At 42.7% G+C, this 18480-nt stretch overlaps 3 protein-coding genes across 3 annotated transcripts in view; 1 reads left to right on the forward strand and 2 right to left on the reverse strand.

Moving 5' to 3' along the window:
* Positions 1–424, reverse strand: part of LOC122535298 (WD repeat-containing protein 47) — a 101798-nt gene extending 101374 nt beyond the window's left edge. Inside the window, exon 1 of the mRNA XM_043666721.1 lies at positions 355–424. The gene's annotated coding sequence lies outside the window, so the exon portion shown is untranslated. The remainder of the gene's footprint in view (positions 1–354) is intronic.
* Positions 425–584: 160 nt separating this feature from the next.
* On the reverse strand, positions 585–13140 carry LOC122535297 (E3 ubiquitin-protein ligase highwire-like). Its single transcript, XM_043666716.1, has 24 exons — positions 12850–13140; positions 12383–12727; positions 11646–11852; positions 11331–11536; positions 11095–11245; positions 10481–10838; positions 10224–10404; positions 9960–10165; positions 9449–9514; positions 8984–9073; positions 7960–8189; positions 6352–7878; positions 6109–6277; positions 5660–6045; positions 5287–5416; positions 4803–5209; positions 4622–4736; positions 4333–4523; positions 3834–4262; positions 3389–3757; positions 3099–3323; positions 2227–2999; positions 1774–2138; positions 585–1704 (listed from the first exon to the last, which is right to left on the reverse strand). Exons 1-24 carry the CDS (start codon positions 12928–12930, stop codon positions 1589–1591), a joined length of 7323 nt encoding a protein of 2440 aa, XP_043522651.1. The 5' UTR covers positions 12931–13140; the 3' UTR covers positions 585–1588.
* Positions 13141–15607: 2467 nt separating this feature from the next.
* Positions 15608–18480, forward strand: part of LOC122535299 — a 33543-nt gene continuing 30670 nt past the window's right edge. The window contains exon 1 of the mRNA XM_043666722.1: positions 15608–16374. Coding sequence (XP_043522657.1) covers positions 16168–16374 — 207 coding nt within the window. The 5' untranslated portion in view covers positions 15608–16167. The remainder of the gene's footprint in view (positions 16375–18480) is intronic.

The raw sequence follows: 18480 nt of genomic DNA on the forward strand, positions 1-18480 counted from the left end.
CAAAAGTTCTCGCGAAGAATCGATCGGTACATGTTGAAATTCACGTAAATCGTGACTGGAAAGTACTCGTTTGAAGGAAGAACTTGTGTAATTTCGTTCAATTAAGCCGTCGCCCGGCTTGTAATTGGCTTCAATTCGTGGTAAAAATAAACATAGCGAGTTGACAGTAGTGCTAGCAGGATGGCACGAACGTGCGTAGGAGATCATCTCCAACTAAGCGCTTGCTCGATCTGTTTCCCACCAGAAAGCACACGTTTCCCGCCAAAAGCCGTTCAATGGATGAGTATACATAACTCACGCGACTCGGAAATTATATAACTATTGTTGCACGACTCGTAAATAAAGGCTACTTACCGTTGATCAAGGCGAAAAACGTCAGGATCGCGCGCACACACACACGTTACACCTCGCACTGCTTAAGGCAAACTGCCGTATTGGGGCGCTGTTGCTCGCCGCCATCTTGGATCGATCAGTCGGCAGTCGAAAAGTGCGCTGATTTTGATTCTCGAATCATCCCGACGCCATGTTCGAATAACGGCCGTTCACGTTCGCCACGAAATTAGAGGTGAGTAATAAAAACTATATCTTTTGTCACGATCATTACTTTCATTTAATCTGTACTAAGTCAAAACACAAATAACAACAATCGACACTTGGCAATTATCGTTCACACATTTCATTTCCATATGAATATAAACAATGATTCTGAAACATTTCGCAAACAGCACGTAGTACAATGATTCGTTTCAATAAATAAATAATTGCGATATGAGAGCACGTTCCTTTGGAAAAGTATAAAAACAAAGAAAAATGTAAAACATGATAAATGCAAAGTTCGCGACTATACTAAATAATGCAAATGTTAACGTATATAGCACAGATCGTAATTATTCATTCGGATCTCGACTGTTTTTTTCTTTCTTCCTATTTGATTTATGTATTCTTCGGAATTGAATTCGCATTTTTAAATAACACACTTCCTTCACATACATAATTACCTACGTACACAATTTATTAGGATCATTGCCGATAATAATTAAATACTTCTTTTTTAGCGTAGAGAATTATATTATTTTTATTTATATATTATTTTAAACATTATCTTATACCTAGAATACTTTACCAAAACATCACTACACTTTGTATGACTTATGCACGTGTGCAAGCTTCTCTTAATTAGCTTTGCATGGAAGTTTAATGTGCACACACGCTCTTTTTCTTCCGCGTCTACACATTTCAAGAATTTCTATAATCACCGATAAAAACAACTTACGTAATACTTAACAAATATTATAGTTTCGCGCGTCATTGGATCTTCACTTATGATTGTAGCTAGATTCAGTTTTGTCTATTTGATTTCCCTTGCATCGCTATATTGCATCAATTCCACTTTTGCGATCATTATAAGAATTCTTAAAAATCAATATACACATAGCACTTAGAGACACGTATTCATAATTATGAGGATGCTTATACCAAACTATGTACCCGGTTAGTCATATGAATATATACTGCCATCGATAAGGTTCAACAAAGTTTCAAGAACCACTTTCATCGTGCCGAATCGTAATGGTATTTTTGTAGATTTTTAGAAAGTATGCGCATTGCGACAAATGCCACAGCCAAGCGCGAATTCTTCTCCCGTCGGTGGATGTTTTACGTGTAATGGACATTCGTCCCCTTCAAGCTGTTTTGCTTTAGGTCCTGATAAAATTTATATGATATTTGTAACACAAACTATGCAATAAAATTATATTGTGTTCAAAGACTTACCAGCAGGACAGGAAGGCAATTCGCCTTTTGGAATGGTGGTGACTCGTTGAAAGTCGTCGTGGCAGGGGTTACAGAAGTGTGTAGTTCCAAAGCAAAAGAAGACTGCCACCGAGCAACAATAACGACACTTATACTCTAGGAAGTCTGCTCCGTGCTTCGGACACATCTGAGCCCTTGCCACGTCGCTGCAACCTCCACACACTAATTCTGTGGGATCAAACGTTTCTCCGCCTACTTGCGCATCGCATCGTGCTTCGCCACCATAATAGGCCTTTTGACACTTGTAACAGACATAATATGCATAACGTTCCATTGCATATGCAGCAGGATCTTGCTGATATCTTCCTCCAAATGTTGCTTCCGCCCTATAATAATTAATAATCGTGTAGAAATGTAATCCTAGATATTCTTCTATCTACTATCCAACATTCGGTATAAATAACTTGTACGCACTTGTGCAATCCTTCGTATTCTAGTCGCATTAAAGCCTTTCTTCTAACATCTTCATAAAGTTCCTTTATACTAGTCAATTGATCAGCTAAAGTAGGATGTTCCATCGGAACTTTACAAATTGGGCAAAGAGAGAATCCAAAAGTTATTCTAGGTCCCACCCATCTCTTCATTAAAACATGTCTACAGCAATGCAAATGGAAAACGTGACCACATTGTAACTGAATCGCAGGCGCAGCAGACAAAGCTTCGGTAAAGCAAATCATGCACATGTCGTCAGCATCTTGCTTCAAATCACTGCCTGGTAGACATCTATGTAGACAGGGTAGACAACTACTCTCGTTCCGAACACCTCCGCAGATGTGTCCGCATACGTGTACTTTGCTGCACGCATTTTTACCGTGTTCCTGACAATCGTGATCTGCACATATGTTTCCTACTGCCAGCAAACCTGTATTACCAGTAGTACCACAAAATCGACAAATTCCAGACGTAGCACCAACAGGTTTCCTAGGAGATCCGTCTCGAAATTCTACTAAGGCTTTTAACGTTCTACTATCAGCTAGAGCCAAAATCCAAAATAATTTCGTGCGGCCACAACCTTCGTGAAGATCTACGCGTATCGCTTCTTCCTCCTCTTTGCAAACTTGTCTTATGTGCATTCGTGTTCTTCTATGTAAATGCAAAATTCTATCACATTCTGCGCATAAGTTTCCACATACATTGCATTGAATGATTGCTGTTGTTTCGCCGTCATCGTGATTACTGCATGTTGGCTAAAGAAATATTAAATACATTGTGTATATTTTATCATTAATAGTGTATATACATATATTAAATATTCAATTTATTAAAGATTGTTTCAATACTCTTACCCTAGGTGGTGGTGGTTGTCCCTCAGTACCACTCCATTGACCAGAGGACAATCTCTCAACATGATCGGAATCCAATACACACAAGGAAGAGAGAGCAAGCCACAGTGTTGGAGTTTTCAGACATTCAGTTGGGTCACGGCTCTTTTCATCCAATCTGGTAAGATTTAGAATATTTTCCGCTATTGCTGCTTTCGTCACTGACGCCCAAGCTTCTGATAATTTTCCCTGCGAAAAAATAAAATAATAAATATTGAGCTGAATATTTCACCGGTAAACCGTTTAATACGTACCGATGCCATATCTTTCAAAAGTTGAATAATCACTTCTGCTAATTTTCGAGTCATACATCCTCTTAACCACCATCTTGCTCCGACTTGACTTTTTGGATGAATACTGGTAGCTAACGAAACAGTCTGCAAAGCTTTACCGTTTTCTCTTCCCTTTACTTTAACTTGAACTGACAGCGCCTTAGCAATACAACTTAAGAATACGTCGAGAATTCCTGGGGAATGTTCGTCAAATTCAGCACTCTGTGAAAAATCATTATTTGCCGCGGATATAATACTAAAATCAGTCGGTGGTAATCGTTTGACATTGATGACACTAGCTAGTATTTCTGGCTTAATTTCTGGTAAAATTCTCTTCAGCAAAGCTGTTACCTAAATGATTAAACATAATATTAAAAGACATAATGCAAACGTAAATATTGGGATGTAGAAGAAACGAATTACATACTTGACGTTGCACTCTTGCCGATCCAGTATGTAACAAACTCAACAAATCTTTCAATAATCCGTACTGATGTGACAGATAATACTGTCCTACCGAACTACCACTTAAGGCAAGCACCATGGATAGCATTTCAAAGCAATACGTATCAGCTGCTTTAGGCAGATCACTGTTATCGCTCAACAAACTGTTAGCAGGAGTTGGAGAGCATAATAGCGCTTCCCATTCTTCTCGCAGCCGAATAGCTTCTTTTTGAATTGCTTGAACAATATGTGTACAAACTTGTTTTTGTAAATGTGTCAAATTGTTTCTGCTGAATAAAATTCCGACCATGTGCTCGCGAAGATCATTACTATCCTCCAAGTCTTCGTTAGTTCCTTCCGTAGTATCTGTTTGCTGTTGCTGTTGTTCACCTTGTATAAGCTTGCCAAACACCTGACGAACAAAAAAGCATAAATTAATTTTTTAAAATATATAAATTACATATGGTACGTAATTAACGCACTTGAGATGTAATTAAACGGAACACTTTTAACGTCTCTGCTTCGCAATTTCTTTGCTGAATCGTCTGTGCACTCAAATGTTTGCCGATTTTCGAAGATTCACCTTCGACTTCACCTAACATCCGTATTTGTCGCACTCGCAAAGAATTGTCTGGACCTTTCAATTTAAGACCAACAATAACGTGGCGTGGATCTATAAAATAAAGTAACATCAAACATTGAAAATACAAATAACAGTAAAATAACAAATACAACGATTATATTGAAATATGAATATGTAATATGATGTACCAGTAATCGGACAGTTAATCCAACCGGCAAATCGACTTTCAACCTCCACAGTTCTCAATTTGATCATCTCATCTACGTTATTACCCGACTGAAATGTAACACTAGACACTTTGTGCTGTAACATAAGTATAATGAGTACAAAGACATTCGTGAAAGAGTTAGAATTTATGACGAAACTCACCGTTAAGTCACGACAATTGTCTATGTGAATGTACACTATCCGGGGAAGAGAATGAGCAACGCAAATGATGGTGATCGTCTTGGTCTTGTTTCGATCTTCGTCGCCAGATTCCCAAAAAGTTTCCGTCGAATTATCAGTTAAGCTACCTATCATAGCTTGTCTACTCGAGGCTTTAATTTCAACGCCGGAAGTTAAATCCTTTAAAACTTCCACGCAGCTGCTGACTTGTTGAGAATGATTCGATTGATGGCTTTCATGCATGCTCATTGTCACGTCTTCTTCCTCCTCGGATCTGGAGAGTATTTTGCTAATATTATTGAAAACGTGACTTCTGTGAAGGAACATGTGATCCGCAGGTGTAAACTTGATGCCCCAGCACCGAATGGCAGCTTGTTGCAAAGGGGAACCTAGGAATTAATCCATTAAAATATAAAATTTTCCATAGAGAATATCGATGATATTGCCGGTAGTACAAAACACGTACCAGGTGGCGGTAAAAGCATCAAATCCGCTATAGTTTGCAATAAAGTATGAAATACAGTTGGTAATGGATTAACAGCTTCACCTGCTATCACAAGATCGCTTAGGGGATGCTCGCATACACCGATCATTTCCTGAAAAATAAAGTGCACTGCTATGACAATATACTCGTGTTACATACATTTAAAATACAAATATAAAAGCATTCGTTTGTAAAAAAAATTTATATAATGATAATTATAAAATATTATTTATGTTTATGAAAGAAATTAATTAGTTTGATAGCTCCTCCTCACTGTATGGTACAGAAATTATAAAAGAAAGCTACAATACAAAATTTGATTGTAGCATCAGTATTAACAAATCAATATACTTACATGGTCATCCTTTTTGTCGGTTTTATTATCTTCATCAGTCGCATCTGGAACTTCAGGCGGCACTGTGGGTGTCAGAGAGGCAACGAACCACCATAGCAAATCATGGAGGCACATAGGCTGTGTTACACTTCTTAGAAGCCAATTTAATGCTTGCATCGCGTAAACTCTGCAAGCAGCACGTCTTAATGCTTGTTTCATTGCAAGTTGTAGGTGTTGCAAATTATGTTGTTGCAGAACAAACAACATCACAGGTCTCATAAGGATTTCTATTCTTTCGTTATTCGTAATTTCGTCTTGACTCGTCGAGACAATTGCCGATTGATTCATGGATGGTACTAACTTCTGTAGCGCGGCAGAAGGATAGCATAAAAGAGACGATCCAGCGTCTATGAAACAAAGAATACTTTTAGTATCATTAATACAATACTGCAATTCTGTTGTTCACATACCAGTATTCATTTCGCTGCTACTGTTGTTTCGTTTTCGCATAATGACAACTCTACCATCGTTTGAATTTCGTGCCCACGGAGCACCAGTAGACATCGATACAGATCGATGGAATATTCCACGGCCTTTCCCACTTTCGCTGTCATTATCACTAGGACATTCCGACAAAGGCTACAGAATAATAAGTGGTCACAGTTAACAGTCAACTAAATGTTAGATGAAAAGAAAAACAAAAAATTCCCTACCCTTCCATTCGTAGTATTAGCCATGACGTTGCCCCCATCGTAGCCAGTCTGTTGCCCGTTCTGACGTCTTAAAGTCTCCTCGTAGTATCTTTCATCGTGACTCTGCGAATGATGAACCCCTAAAGCTTGCAAACACTGAAAGGGTCCAGTCGGTGGAAATGGTCCAGCTGCCTCTGGAGGGCTGTAATTTTCTGCTACAGACGACAACGTCTGCGATGGCCGTCTCTGTTGCTTCGGAATGTTCAATCCGGACGCGCTAGCCAAGTCTAAGAGAAACATAGCGTTGTTCTTCATGATTATATGTGTCTCGCTTTCGTTAGGACTACTAACTGGCGACACGATTTTGGAAGAACCATTCTTCTTTTTCGTCATTCCGGTCAAGAACTTTTTCGCGAGTTTGAGCTTCCGCGCTCGCAGATATTTGTCACGACACGTATCACAGATAAGATACCACGAACTTCCACCAACTCCGCCATCGCCGCAATTGCCCGCCCAACCGATGCAATAGTTCCCTCCACTGTTGTAGCCTTTCCCTCCTGCGTGCCATCCGCAACCGGGATGCATCATTTTCATATGATACGTTACCGGATGAGGAAACATCAAACCGCACAGTTCGCAAATCGTTTCTCGTTCTATCCCTCCGAGAACTTCAGATCCATTTCCTCTGCCGACTGGCTTCCATTCCTTCTTCTTTCTGCTGCTTTTTTTCTCGCGTTCCTTCAGTTTATCTTCACGCGGTCGTTTCTCCGGTCGTTTTCCCAACTTCATCGTTTGTATCTGCGATATCGGACTTGGCAACACCGAGCGCTGTTGTATCGTCTGAAGGCAATTTGTGCTAAGTTCCTCCCACAAGAACACAAGACTCTTCAAAGCCGGCGGCAACACCGCGACCGTTTGAAATTCCGGCAAAGAGTCCAGCTTCCCGCTTTCCGGGACCTCCTCTTTGATGACTGTTTTCTGTTTCTTTCTATTTCTGTTTGCATTGGCATTCGCGGCGGACCGTGTCAAAGCTTCGACGGTGCTCGGCTGTATATACAAGTAGTTGCCAGCGTTGATCACCTCGACCGAGTGTCTTTGCCTGGCTTTCTGCTCTTGCTTCTGTTTGTCCGTCGATTGTATCACTGTTTGCCTGGTCACGACAAGCGCGCCCTGCTTCGGTAAACTAGGGTGAAACTTGAGGAAACTGGCGCAAGCCATCGCGTCGTGCACAATCCCTTCGTGCCAGAGGAACGCTGCAAACACCGCTCGCAAACACTCGGCCACCGACGGGCTGATCGCTTCTTTCACCTTGTCTTTGCTCAGATTCAACGTTCGGCTCGTGCTCGCGCTCTGTTGAGTGTTGCTTGGAGACATGGTGCGTTTCGTTCTGGTTTTCACTACTTTCGTGTGATCTCTTCTGGTTAACTTCACCCCGTCTTTTGGTCCGGTGGAACCGATACTGAAGTGTCCCTTCATAGCTGTAGTCGCGCTCTCCGGACTCGTCTGCGTTTGCGCTTGGGAAACCTTCTTCGGACTTTCTTGAGAATCCTTTGACAAAAGCAAATGACTCGCTTTAGTTCGGCGTGGCTTTTATTAAACGAGAATAAACGAGGGTGTTTCTTTACTTACTCCAGCTTCTTGTTTCGGAGTATCAGGTGGACTAGCTATACTACCCTCGGACCTCATGTGCAAAGAGCTACAACTCGGGCTCGGAGAGAGGTCACGAGTATTGGCGGTTGTGCTGACAGCACTCGGAGATTGCGAAGGATCCCTCGTTAGACTACTGACCAAGGCACTTGTGTCGCTTTGCGTTGATCCCCGTCGTTGCGATGTCACGCTGTCTATCATTCCGCCAGAAACTTGAAAAGGAAAGACAAAGACTTCGTGGACAACAATTTTGGTTTCTCCCAATATATTTGGAATTAATCATTCTTTTCTCTAACGCAAGGATGTCTTTAGTTTACCTTGCTTTTCGTGAACCATGGATATACGCTGCCGCTCAAAAGTACGTGGACATACACATATTGCTAGTTCTTATAACAATCAGAGAAAAGATATGAAATCTTTGATAAATTTGAATAAATTTCATGCTTTATTAAATATTTCGTCAATAATGATAAAAAGTAGCTGTATCTTCTTCTCATCTACACATCCACCTTATGCCTGTAGAGGTATAATTTCACTGTTTGTTAGTTTTACAGTGGTCTTACTGTTAGACGCATCGAATAAACATTTATTTACTTAAAAGATTGTCGATTAAATTTACATTTAGTAATTAAATAATTAAATTGTTCAGTTTAATACTATTAGAATATTACTATTAATTTAATAATAAACATTATTTAACAATAATATTATGTATCAAACATATCACCGATTTCATAAAAATGCTAAGTGTCTAGATACTTTTCAGCGGCAGTATGTATATATATTGAAAAAAAAAGAATGAAAAATGTAACATTCGCAAAGAACTTCGTGCAACGTAACTTCGTGCGACTTTGTGAGTGAGTGAATGAAACGGCTGAAATTTCAATGAATTTATCTGAACAATGTATTCTGTGCAACTGTAACTCGCAAAGTAATCGTTCGAATGCCAACTAGATTTCTGTTAGTGTAAAGTTACAGAGTATTAACGGTGTGTTATTATCCTTACCTAACGGGGAGAGACCGACACTTCGGGGGGAGCCACACAGCACAGGGCTGCTGCTGATACTATCTCCCCCTCCTATTAAACTTCTCCCACCTGATAAGTTTTTTATTAGTTATAGAATTCGTATGTAACGTGTTATATGATTTATTGCTAAACTCTCAATAGGTATACTCTCAATGTGCACTATTCGGATCTCTATCTATCTTGTAAAAGTGTACTTGTACGTGCAACAACTGATCAGTTTCGTTTTACACATTGATTAACATACTGCATGCATTTGGATCGTACGTGGTGTTTATATATCAACAAGAAGAGAAATCTACGGTGCTATTACGGTGTGTAGTCGACAAGAGTAATCGAGGTGTATCTCGAGGTGATACGTGTACCGAACAACATTGAACACTATACACTATATTGTTAACTGTATAGACTGAGGATTATGTGTCGAGTAAGGAAAGGAGCGAGTACCTGGTGCATGAGCAGCAGGAGGAAAGAGGCAATTACCAGAACCAACTGGCTGCCGACTGGACCCAGCTAAGAGCAACATCACTATTCTGTTATAACTAATCCAACAAAGATCTGTATATACTTAACATCCTAAGGTCGTTCGTTCGTCGACTAGATATTAGTATTAATCGGAGAGAAAGGAGGTGTGACTTATTCAAACTTAATGGTTCTCTAAATCGTCGTCCATTTCACGGATTAAGAGTAAGAAAGAAAAATATATCTGCGGGACGCTATACGCAATCTTACAAGTATCAGTATCGGGTCTCTCAGCTTCTGAAACGATTCCCTCCTCAGACCGGTTATGGTGCCAAAAGTGTGAAGTAAGACACACACATGAATGTATGAGATTAATAATGAGATTACAAGTTAAAGAGAGAGAGAGAGAGAGAGAGAGAGAAAAGTAAATGTAAATCGATAGTAGATCTGTCGTAGAGTATATATTCGTTTTGTCTCGTAAATAGCGCATACGTACCAGGTATTGGAACCGGGCTAGAGGACGGGCTCTGAAATCGCGGTGACCCACCTTGGGGATTCTTTGGCGACGAGCTTCTCGATAACCTCCTCGGTGTCTCTGGTGGCGTGGGCCCGTTACCATTCGCTCGGCTCTCCCCAATCGCTTTCACCAGCTCCTTCACGGACACTCCGACAAATTCGGAAAAGTCCCTGCAAATGCCAAAACTATATAACGAAACTAGTCTAACTGCGCGCGTCTTGCCTCTTGTTTGCCTTTGCTCACCTGCCAGGCGAGCTTCTTTTCTCCCCGTGGCACTTGTCGTCGCCTCTCAACCACTTTTGCAGCACGCTCAGTTTCCCGCCGCCCCCTTCTCGCTCCCTCTCCTTCACCACCCTTTCCTTCGAATGCGGCTTGGAGAACTTTGGCGAAACGTCCGCCCTCTCCGGTGTGAACCTCTCGCTTCCTAGAGCGCACACAAGACGAGAAACAGATAATACAACGCACTACGTTCGCCGGAGCGCATTGCTTTTACGCAATACCTGGTGAATCGTGTTGATTGTATGAACCAAAAACGAATGGATTTGTATTACTACCCTCTCCAGATTCTGCTGTACCTGGTGTTAAATTTTGCCCGGTGAAATTGAAGCCCTCATGACTCACAGAAGGCACGGAGAAGTCGAAACCTTTCTGATTCGGTGATTCGGACGAGTCCGCTGTCGCCGGTTTTTTCTCCATCGGGTCGGTCTCCAGGTCCTGCTCGATCTTCATGTACGTAATGCCGTGTTTGCTGACGGCAAGGGACCAGGCTTCACCCTCGGGCGCTCGACCCTTTCGGAAACAGTACTTCGCCATCGATTCGTCGTCCATGCGTACCCAGGTGCCTTCGTTGTTGACAAACTGCACGGCAAACATTGTTTAATTGTACATTCGTTAAATTCTTATTACGTATTCTTCGATTTACACGATGCTTTACGCAGATTTTCTTTTTGCACGATCAGAGAATCATTATTATTCTTTTTTTTTTTTTTTTGAAAATGTGTTCAATATTTTCTCTCCAGTATTTTATTCCATGCTTGCGGTTCTGTTGAGCGCGGAACAAATAGTTCGCATAAATCGAGGAACAGGTGTATAAAAGGATAATACTAGAGCATACATATTCCTGAATGGTGACCATGTTGCCAAGAGCCAGTTTCCCTACCGGTGCAGCATTTAAACCCGGCCTACTTCTAATATTGTGACCGGAAGCACCGCACTTTACGACGACCATGTTTCGACCACCGTCGAACGTCACCGTTTTCCTTTTACTGAAACGAACAATCGCACGATTACGAAATCGAAAACAGAGGTCTCGGCAAACTCGCTGATTCCGATACTCGTTGATTCACGTACTCGTCAACAGTTTCCGGTCGTTTGCGCAGAATGGTTTCTTTGATCACTTGATCTAAAATCGACTTGGGCTCTTCGACGGGTAGGAGTAAAGTTTTCCCTAAATGTTGGTTATACTGGAGACACCAGGCCTCCAGATGACTGCTGCTGCAATATTCCTTTATCGTCTCCGCGTTCAATCGCAGCCAAACGCCGTCGTCGTTGTGAATCTACGGCAAACGGAATAACAAAACGCGGGGATAGGACGTTTCAATAAAAGCCCACGTAATAACGTGTTCGAGAGAATTGAAACTGCGCGAAAGAAGCAGAATCGCATACTTCGTCTATGAATGCTATGGTGTCATTAACCAAAACGACGCCAATTTGCTCGCTTTGTAGAGACGGATGCGCTCTGATCCTCAAGCCGGCGCTGTTCTTAGCCACGAATTTTCTCAATCTGCTCGGCTGATGCTGCGGCTTCTTCACGATGTTTTGAGTAGGCGGTTGCATACCCTGCGGCGATTCTTTTACTTCTACTTTATATTTCTGCAAAACGAACAAGAGAAATATTGAAAGACGAATTTGCGAACCTTATGGAATTTCATCCTCGTCTCCGTTCCTTGCACAATTTCACATATTTCTTTTCTTTTTCTCTTTCTTTTGAGAAGGTTATATTATTTTGTAGTGCACAGGTATATTTATCGAAAGCTCTATGACATTTATTTTTCTGATATATATTTTTGATATATATCATTATCATTGTTTTGATAAAATAATGTGTTCAGAGAAAAGTAAAATTAGTATGTCATACGTATGAGCCCTTCTAATTATTGATTTTGGGAATTTTACAATACAAACTTCAAAATTCTTTTAAATGACGATGCTGATATATGTTGAAACAATTAAGCTCAGTTAATTAATATCCTCATTGATACGAGTCTTGGAACATCAATCAAAGTTCAAAGTTAGCAATCGTAGCAATTAAAGCATCTCTGTGATCCACTGTGCACGAGAGTAAAATAGAAACTTACTTCACTTATCTTTAAGTCGATACGGTGAAACTGAAAGGAACTCACATCTTCCATATTGTATCCATCGACCGTGACCATGAGAGAGTACCATCCGATTGACGACGGCGTCCACGTCGCGCTGTAACTCCCATCGCCGTTCGGTCTGACCAGCATGCTCTCGCTTGATCTTTTCAGAGCCGGTGACATGAACCTCAATTCCTCGAACGAGTAGTTCTGATAAGCTTTCATGACGGTGATCGCGTAGAAACAGGTCTTGTTGTTGATGGTGACTTCGTAAGGAACGTCCAAGGGTGGTTGTGGGTGGCCACCAAAGGTCATTGGATCAAGTTGGGAAACACGGTCGGCATCTCCCAAGTCTTTCTTGTCTATGGGTACTGCCTTCACTTCCACCTGGTGGATTATAAGCAGAAACGATGTTTGTTAGTAACTAAACGACTAGCGTAGTTTGCCGCGAACGCTCTGAAAGTTGGAGGGATTATTTGCTGCCGAACAGAGAATAATTAACGTTGTACCTTCAAATTGGGTACAAAAACAACATCTCCGTACTGGTCTCTGGTGAGTATGGTAACGATGGCCGGGCATCCGCACTTCATTTCGTCCTTTGAGTAAAGTGCCTCGCATTTCGAGGGATCCACGAAACTGTCTGGCTGTAACCATCTTGCCAAACGGCCGCCGCTGGTGCCGGCTGAGCATGATACGAAGTCTCGCAGAAAGAGTCGTTCGTTCGAGTGACCACTGTGGATAAAGAAAATTCACCGGTTACGTTACTGTGTCAAGCAAAATTTAAGAAACAAGTTAATAAAGTAAGAAATCTCAAAGTCTTCCATAGCTGTAATTTTCCTCTTAAAGATTTCGGAATCCTACGTTTGAAGAAAGAAATTCTAAAAGCTTCCACGCTTTCTCAACGAAACAAAGCGTAATAAATTAATAAACTAACAAATCTCCGATGAGAAACTACTATTTCATTACTTAAAACTCTGAAATCCTCGAGGAACTTTTCGCGTATCTTCTGTATAATTAAATTTCACGTTGTTTGGTTGCACAACCGAGCTCGGAACCGTGAAATCCGAAGTGGCGCGTGAATTTTCGTAGATAAAAATGCGAAAGAGGTCAGGATCATCGTTGGAACGAGTTTCGCAGTTGCGATACTCTTAATTGGTGCTCGGTTTCGTGAATCTCGCCTGGGTAAATCACGAGCAGAGGACGATGCTCCTCTGGCAGCCAGACAATCGCTGTTTTCCCCTAGTATCATCGGACTCATCCCTAATAAAGCGCAATCACGTCACAATTCTGTCCACCGTCGCTCGCCTGCTGCGACGTGTCCGCTACCTATACCCTATCGCCGCTTCCACGCCGATTCCGAGACGCCTAGTCTCGACGAAGCGGCGAGAACAACTTCTTCGAAGGCATCGTGCTCAGTCACTTTCAAAGAAACATGCGGCCAAACCGGTATATCCGCCGCGAGACTCGCCGCGGATCGAAACTCGACTCGGCAAGGAAGTTACGCTCGCTTCGAGCTCTACTCTTTCGCTTGTTCGCGAGGATCTCTAAATTTTGAGTAGCTGAGAGCAACGATCCGATTTTTGAAAAGAAAGAATCACGATTGGAGATTTAACGAAAGTTAAAGCTAAAGTTGAGAGTTTCTATCTTTAATGAGTAATAAACTTTGAAACCAAGTAACCCGATCTTAAATTGTCCCAATTTCCAAACTAGCCCAGTGACGTCAATGTCACAGTTTTTGTGAACTCGGAGGAAAACAATCGGACGTATCAAACAATCCCAACGATCGTCCGTCACGATCCGATGGCTAGAATTTAGGCATTAGTGAAAAGTCATCCGTCATACGTGTCGATACGTATTCGCCGACACGCGGACCGTGGAACATCCTTGACGTAGGTCTCGATCCACCATCGAGTAATGCGAGATGGAGGAAGATCGATGGAAGGAACGTTGAAACGACGTCGAACAGCCCTCGAGCAGGAGCTTGTCCACGAGCAGGATCGTCCGCGATGGAAATTGGAAGTGCGGCTTTAAGGTCGGTCCCGATGTGACGTATGGTCAGCACGTGGTCATTTCGGAAATGGCCACTTCGGCCGGCGTCAGGTGCTTCCTGGTTTGAGAAGAGCGTTATGAATGAATGGACGTTTCGCATGTGTGACGGCGGACGCGGCGGGACGCCAACGAGCCCGAAGTTGCACGGACACGCGCAATTTCTCATGGGAAATTAAATGGCCAGGCCTTGTGCTCATAAAGCGAAGAGCTACGATGGCACGACGCTTTAGGGAAACGCTGTCTACCATGAAAAGCGACGCGTCTATGAAGAGACGGTTCACGAGAGGCTGGATCTCATCTCGTTTTACGATGGTCCGGCCGCGCTGGTCTCGCGTTAGATTTCGAGTTTTCTGCGAACAGATAGCGAAATCTTCGAGGCGAGATACCATCGCTGACGCGTTCTTCCATCTTTCCACTTCCAGCGTATTACGAACCGTACGCAAAAGCGAGTTTTAAATTAGAGTGATCGTTAGAACTTGAAAAGGTGAAGTTACCTTCGAACATTTAAAAAAAAAAAAATTCTCAGTGTCTTCCTCTTTTTAGCAGTCTCACTTTAGTTTATCTTGCGAGCGAGGTTTAGATTACTGGCGTCGTTAAGACACGAGGAAGAAATGAATGTCTCAATGTCTTCCACTTTTCAGTTCCACGAAGTTCATGTTTCCCCGGTAACTGTCACGACCGTCGACCGACTCGTTCTTCAACTTCAAACCGATCAAAATAACAGAAAGGAAACCATAGCGGGTATAATTTGTCGGAGTGTATATCCGGACAGATGAGAAAAGAAACAAATGAGGAAAAATACGAGCCGATATCAATCGCGCGTCAACAGGTACGATCGCTCTCCCACGAGCGTAACCGCGTTACGTAAATGCACGGTCACGAGGATTCGTGATTCGCGATGGACAAGAGCTGTTTGGTTCGGTAACTTGGTCAAGGCCAGCCCTTGGAAGGTAGAAAGTCCAGCGACCCTGCGACTTGCACCGAAAACCGGTGTTCCGACTCGATCGGCCAACCAAGCCCTTCCCACTGCGTTGCGTCCCGAACAGGACGAACCTCGTCGAACCGGTGTCGAACGCACAGGCGGTTCGTCCCCTCCGACCACTCGAACGCGCTTCGTGGCCTGGCTTTTATCTTTTAAAAGGCCGAAGAGGGAGAGTGCAAGAGAGCGAGGCAAACGAAGGAACACACGGTTCTTGGTGGGGAGGAGACACCGATCGTGCATGCCACCGACCACAGTTTGAAAGCAACCTCCGTCATGATCGCGTCAGCTGGCTTCTAGTTGCCCCACCTCATCGGAAACAAGCCGCCGTCCGCGCGCGTGTTTGGACTAGCTCGCGGCGGGTATCCGCTCGAGCAATTTTCCGTCCACTTCTGATCTCTTTCACTGTCTCTACGCGAGTACGTAGTTCCAGCCCCCCATCGATCGATCCAAAGAAATCCCGTTCCGTAAGGATCGATATTTCCAGTTAAAGTCCAGAAACGACTTGTCTAGTGCCTGTCTTGATTTTTGTTCATCTTTTGGAGCATTAAGTAGAGTGTATTTAAAAGAAGTTAGTTTCTTAGGAGAAACAAGCTTGCCGGCGGCGAAGACAAATGTGATCTCGAGGAGGAGTAGGAGGATCCAGATCGATGAAAGTGTGGCCGGCGTTCGAGTAACGGTGCGCGGTAAACGATGTGAGGAAGATCACCGCGCGAGAGAATCGAAGACGATCGATCGCGGTCGTCGAACAACACGGTCTTTTGTTCCCTTGGAGGATCGTCGTGTTGGATCAAGGAAGATGAGCGGCAGAAGAAGAGTGTTCAGTGCCCTGAACGGGCTAAAGTGTGATCGTGCTATCGTATGGTCGGTGTTCTTGTGGTGTCTGGTATTTCTGTCTGGTAACGTCGAGAGTGCACCGCCTGGGATATGCGCGATGGACGGCTGCAACTGCACCGTCAAGGCGCACCGCTGGATTAACGTCAAGTGTGTCTTCTCTGACGATCAGGTGAATGAAACAAAACCAAGTATCCATCCTCCATTCGTGACTAACCTGCGTGATGAACGCGATGCAGAAACGAGGATATACAAGCGTCGTCACGATTTTACAAGCGTCTCGATCCAACGCCACGGCTAGAGATATCTTTGTCGTTGAAATTCACGACCGCCATGATAACGATGCTGGAAACGTGCGACGCAAATGCACGTCCGATGACTAACTCACGGGTTTCCAGCTTCGCGCTCTCCGCTATAACTTATTGTTAGCATCTCCCGTGTATACGGCGTTTCTTCGCACGATCTAAAAATGGAGACTCTTAGCGGTCTTCCATGCTCTAGCCAAATAGTACGTTTGCTCTTGCTCTCGGCGTGTCAAAACTCGAGCCACGACTCGACTCTTGAGAACAAAGCTCCTTCTCAGAACGTTGAATCAAACTGTTGATTTTAGATTGTTGCTCTTCAAATATTGTTGGAAAGTACATCAATCGGCCAAAAACTTTTCTTCAAATAAGGTTTTGAGCCAGCACTCGAGTTACTAAATCTCCATAATAATATATATTTCGCACATGGAAACTTTTGACTGGTAAGATATTTTAAAAGAAATATAAATGTTCTTGTGGAACATATATATATATCACAAATCTTTTAAAATCAGTATTATCATTTCGAGTATCAGTTAACTTGTCTAAAGAATTTCTTTTGTCTGCGGTTGTATAGTATAGCCAAGTGTTAATCTTTAATTGAGCCAGTGGAATTTATAGTTTAGAGTTAAATTTTGTAAATTTTGTTTGACGTACTTTCCTATCACTAGTTTCCATCGCGTCAAATTTTAATAATTTAACACGAGCCCGATCAAACTTTTGCCCGATACGCTGTAAGTAAAAATCCTACTCGCAGTGGAATTCCAACGAAACGGCCGCCATTACCCCACTTATCCGCAAATTATTCAAAATCGTTTCTACCGAGCGTTCAAGGTGAACGATCGGCGCTAGTTCGCGACATTCGACGCGGTGAAAGTTTCTACACGGACTCCCGTGGATCGTGTTCCAGTACAGGAATTAGCATATAAATCATTGGTCTGTGAATATGGGAGGAATCACGTACATAGTAGCGTGCACATGGGAAACTCGAGGGCATAACGGTCCGTACGAGCATCTTCCACGAGCACATTTTGCCGCATTATACATATCCGGAGTTCTACTTGCCGTGCCCGTTGTCGTTCGCTCGCTCGGTTGGACGCAATCCAACCGATCTGCACCGACCAGCGGGGACCGTATTACTCGTGCGCATCGCGAGCCAACTCGTTGTTGGCTGGCTCTCTCGCCTTCGGCTCTCGCGAGCCAAAACTTCCGCGAGAAACTTGGAATCGAGTTAGAACGGATACGCTAGCCGGATAACAAATTGCCACTGTCGTTCGGCCGCCCCGATGTTTTCTATCGGCCATCAAAATCGTCAACTCGAAAACCGAATTGCCGGCCCTGGCGAGGTGAAAGCCTGGCGAAAAAAGTTTCGAGCTGGCTGGATCCGTCGAACAGGAAACGAGATCCGATTATGTCACTGAGCAACGTAGAATTCGATCCTTATTGACGAGGTGTTGTATGGCGGCTCGCGAAATCGTGCGTGTTCGTGCGTGTTATGTAAAATATTATATTTCGCCGGTACTGTAACGAACGCGGACTCGGAATGTTACGTAAAAGCTTGAAATTACAAAAACACGTGGAATGCACAAAGTAGATGGGAATATATGAAATTTTTTAAATTAGAGTGTTTGTAAACATTTGACACACAGTACTCGTGCAGTACTGTGTAATATTTAATAGGTGAAACCCATGATTATTTTCGTAGAAATGTGAAATTTTATAAAAATTTTCTCTCGATCGTACCGAGATTATAGCCATATGTTAAATACGCAACGAGTGTTAAAATAGTTCCATTCAATATTGAGGCTTGTTGATAGATTAGATCATTGACTTAAATATTTTCACGATCTTACGTACTTTCATGAGCCACGAAAGTATGTACACACATATATATATATACACAACCAGAGCTACGTATCTTGTTTTTCATACAATTCTCTTCGGAAGTTGCCAATGATACGTATCGAAAGAAGATC

Source organism: Frieseomelitta varia, unplaced genomic scaffold (assembly GCF_011392965.1).
Source record: "Frieseomelitta varia isolate USP_RPSP 00005682 unplaced genomic scaffold, Fvar_1.2 scaffold_696, whole genome shotgun sequence".
NCBI lineage: Eukaryota > Metazoa > Arthropoda > Insecta > Hymenoptera > Apidae > Frieseomelitta > Frieseomelitta varia.

Excerpts from the sequence above, each read along its gene's own strand:
- LOC122535297 (XM_043666716.1), bottom strand. The coding sequence starts at position 12,930 with ATGAAGTGCGGATGCCCGGCCATCGTTACCATACTCACCAGAGACCAG. Across the intron at positions 11,853-12,382 it reads ATGGATACAATATGGAAGAT|AAATATAAAGTAGAAGTAAA; the intron begins GTGAGTTCCTTT and ends TTCGTTTTGCAG. Across the intron at positions 11,246-11,330 it reads CGACCGGAAACTGTTGACGA|TAAAAGGAAAACGGTGACGT; the intron begins GTACGTGAATCA and ends TGTTCGTTTCAG.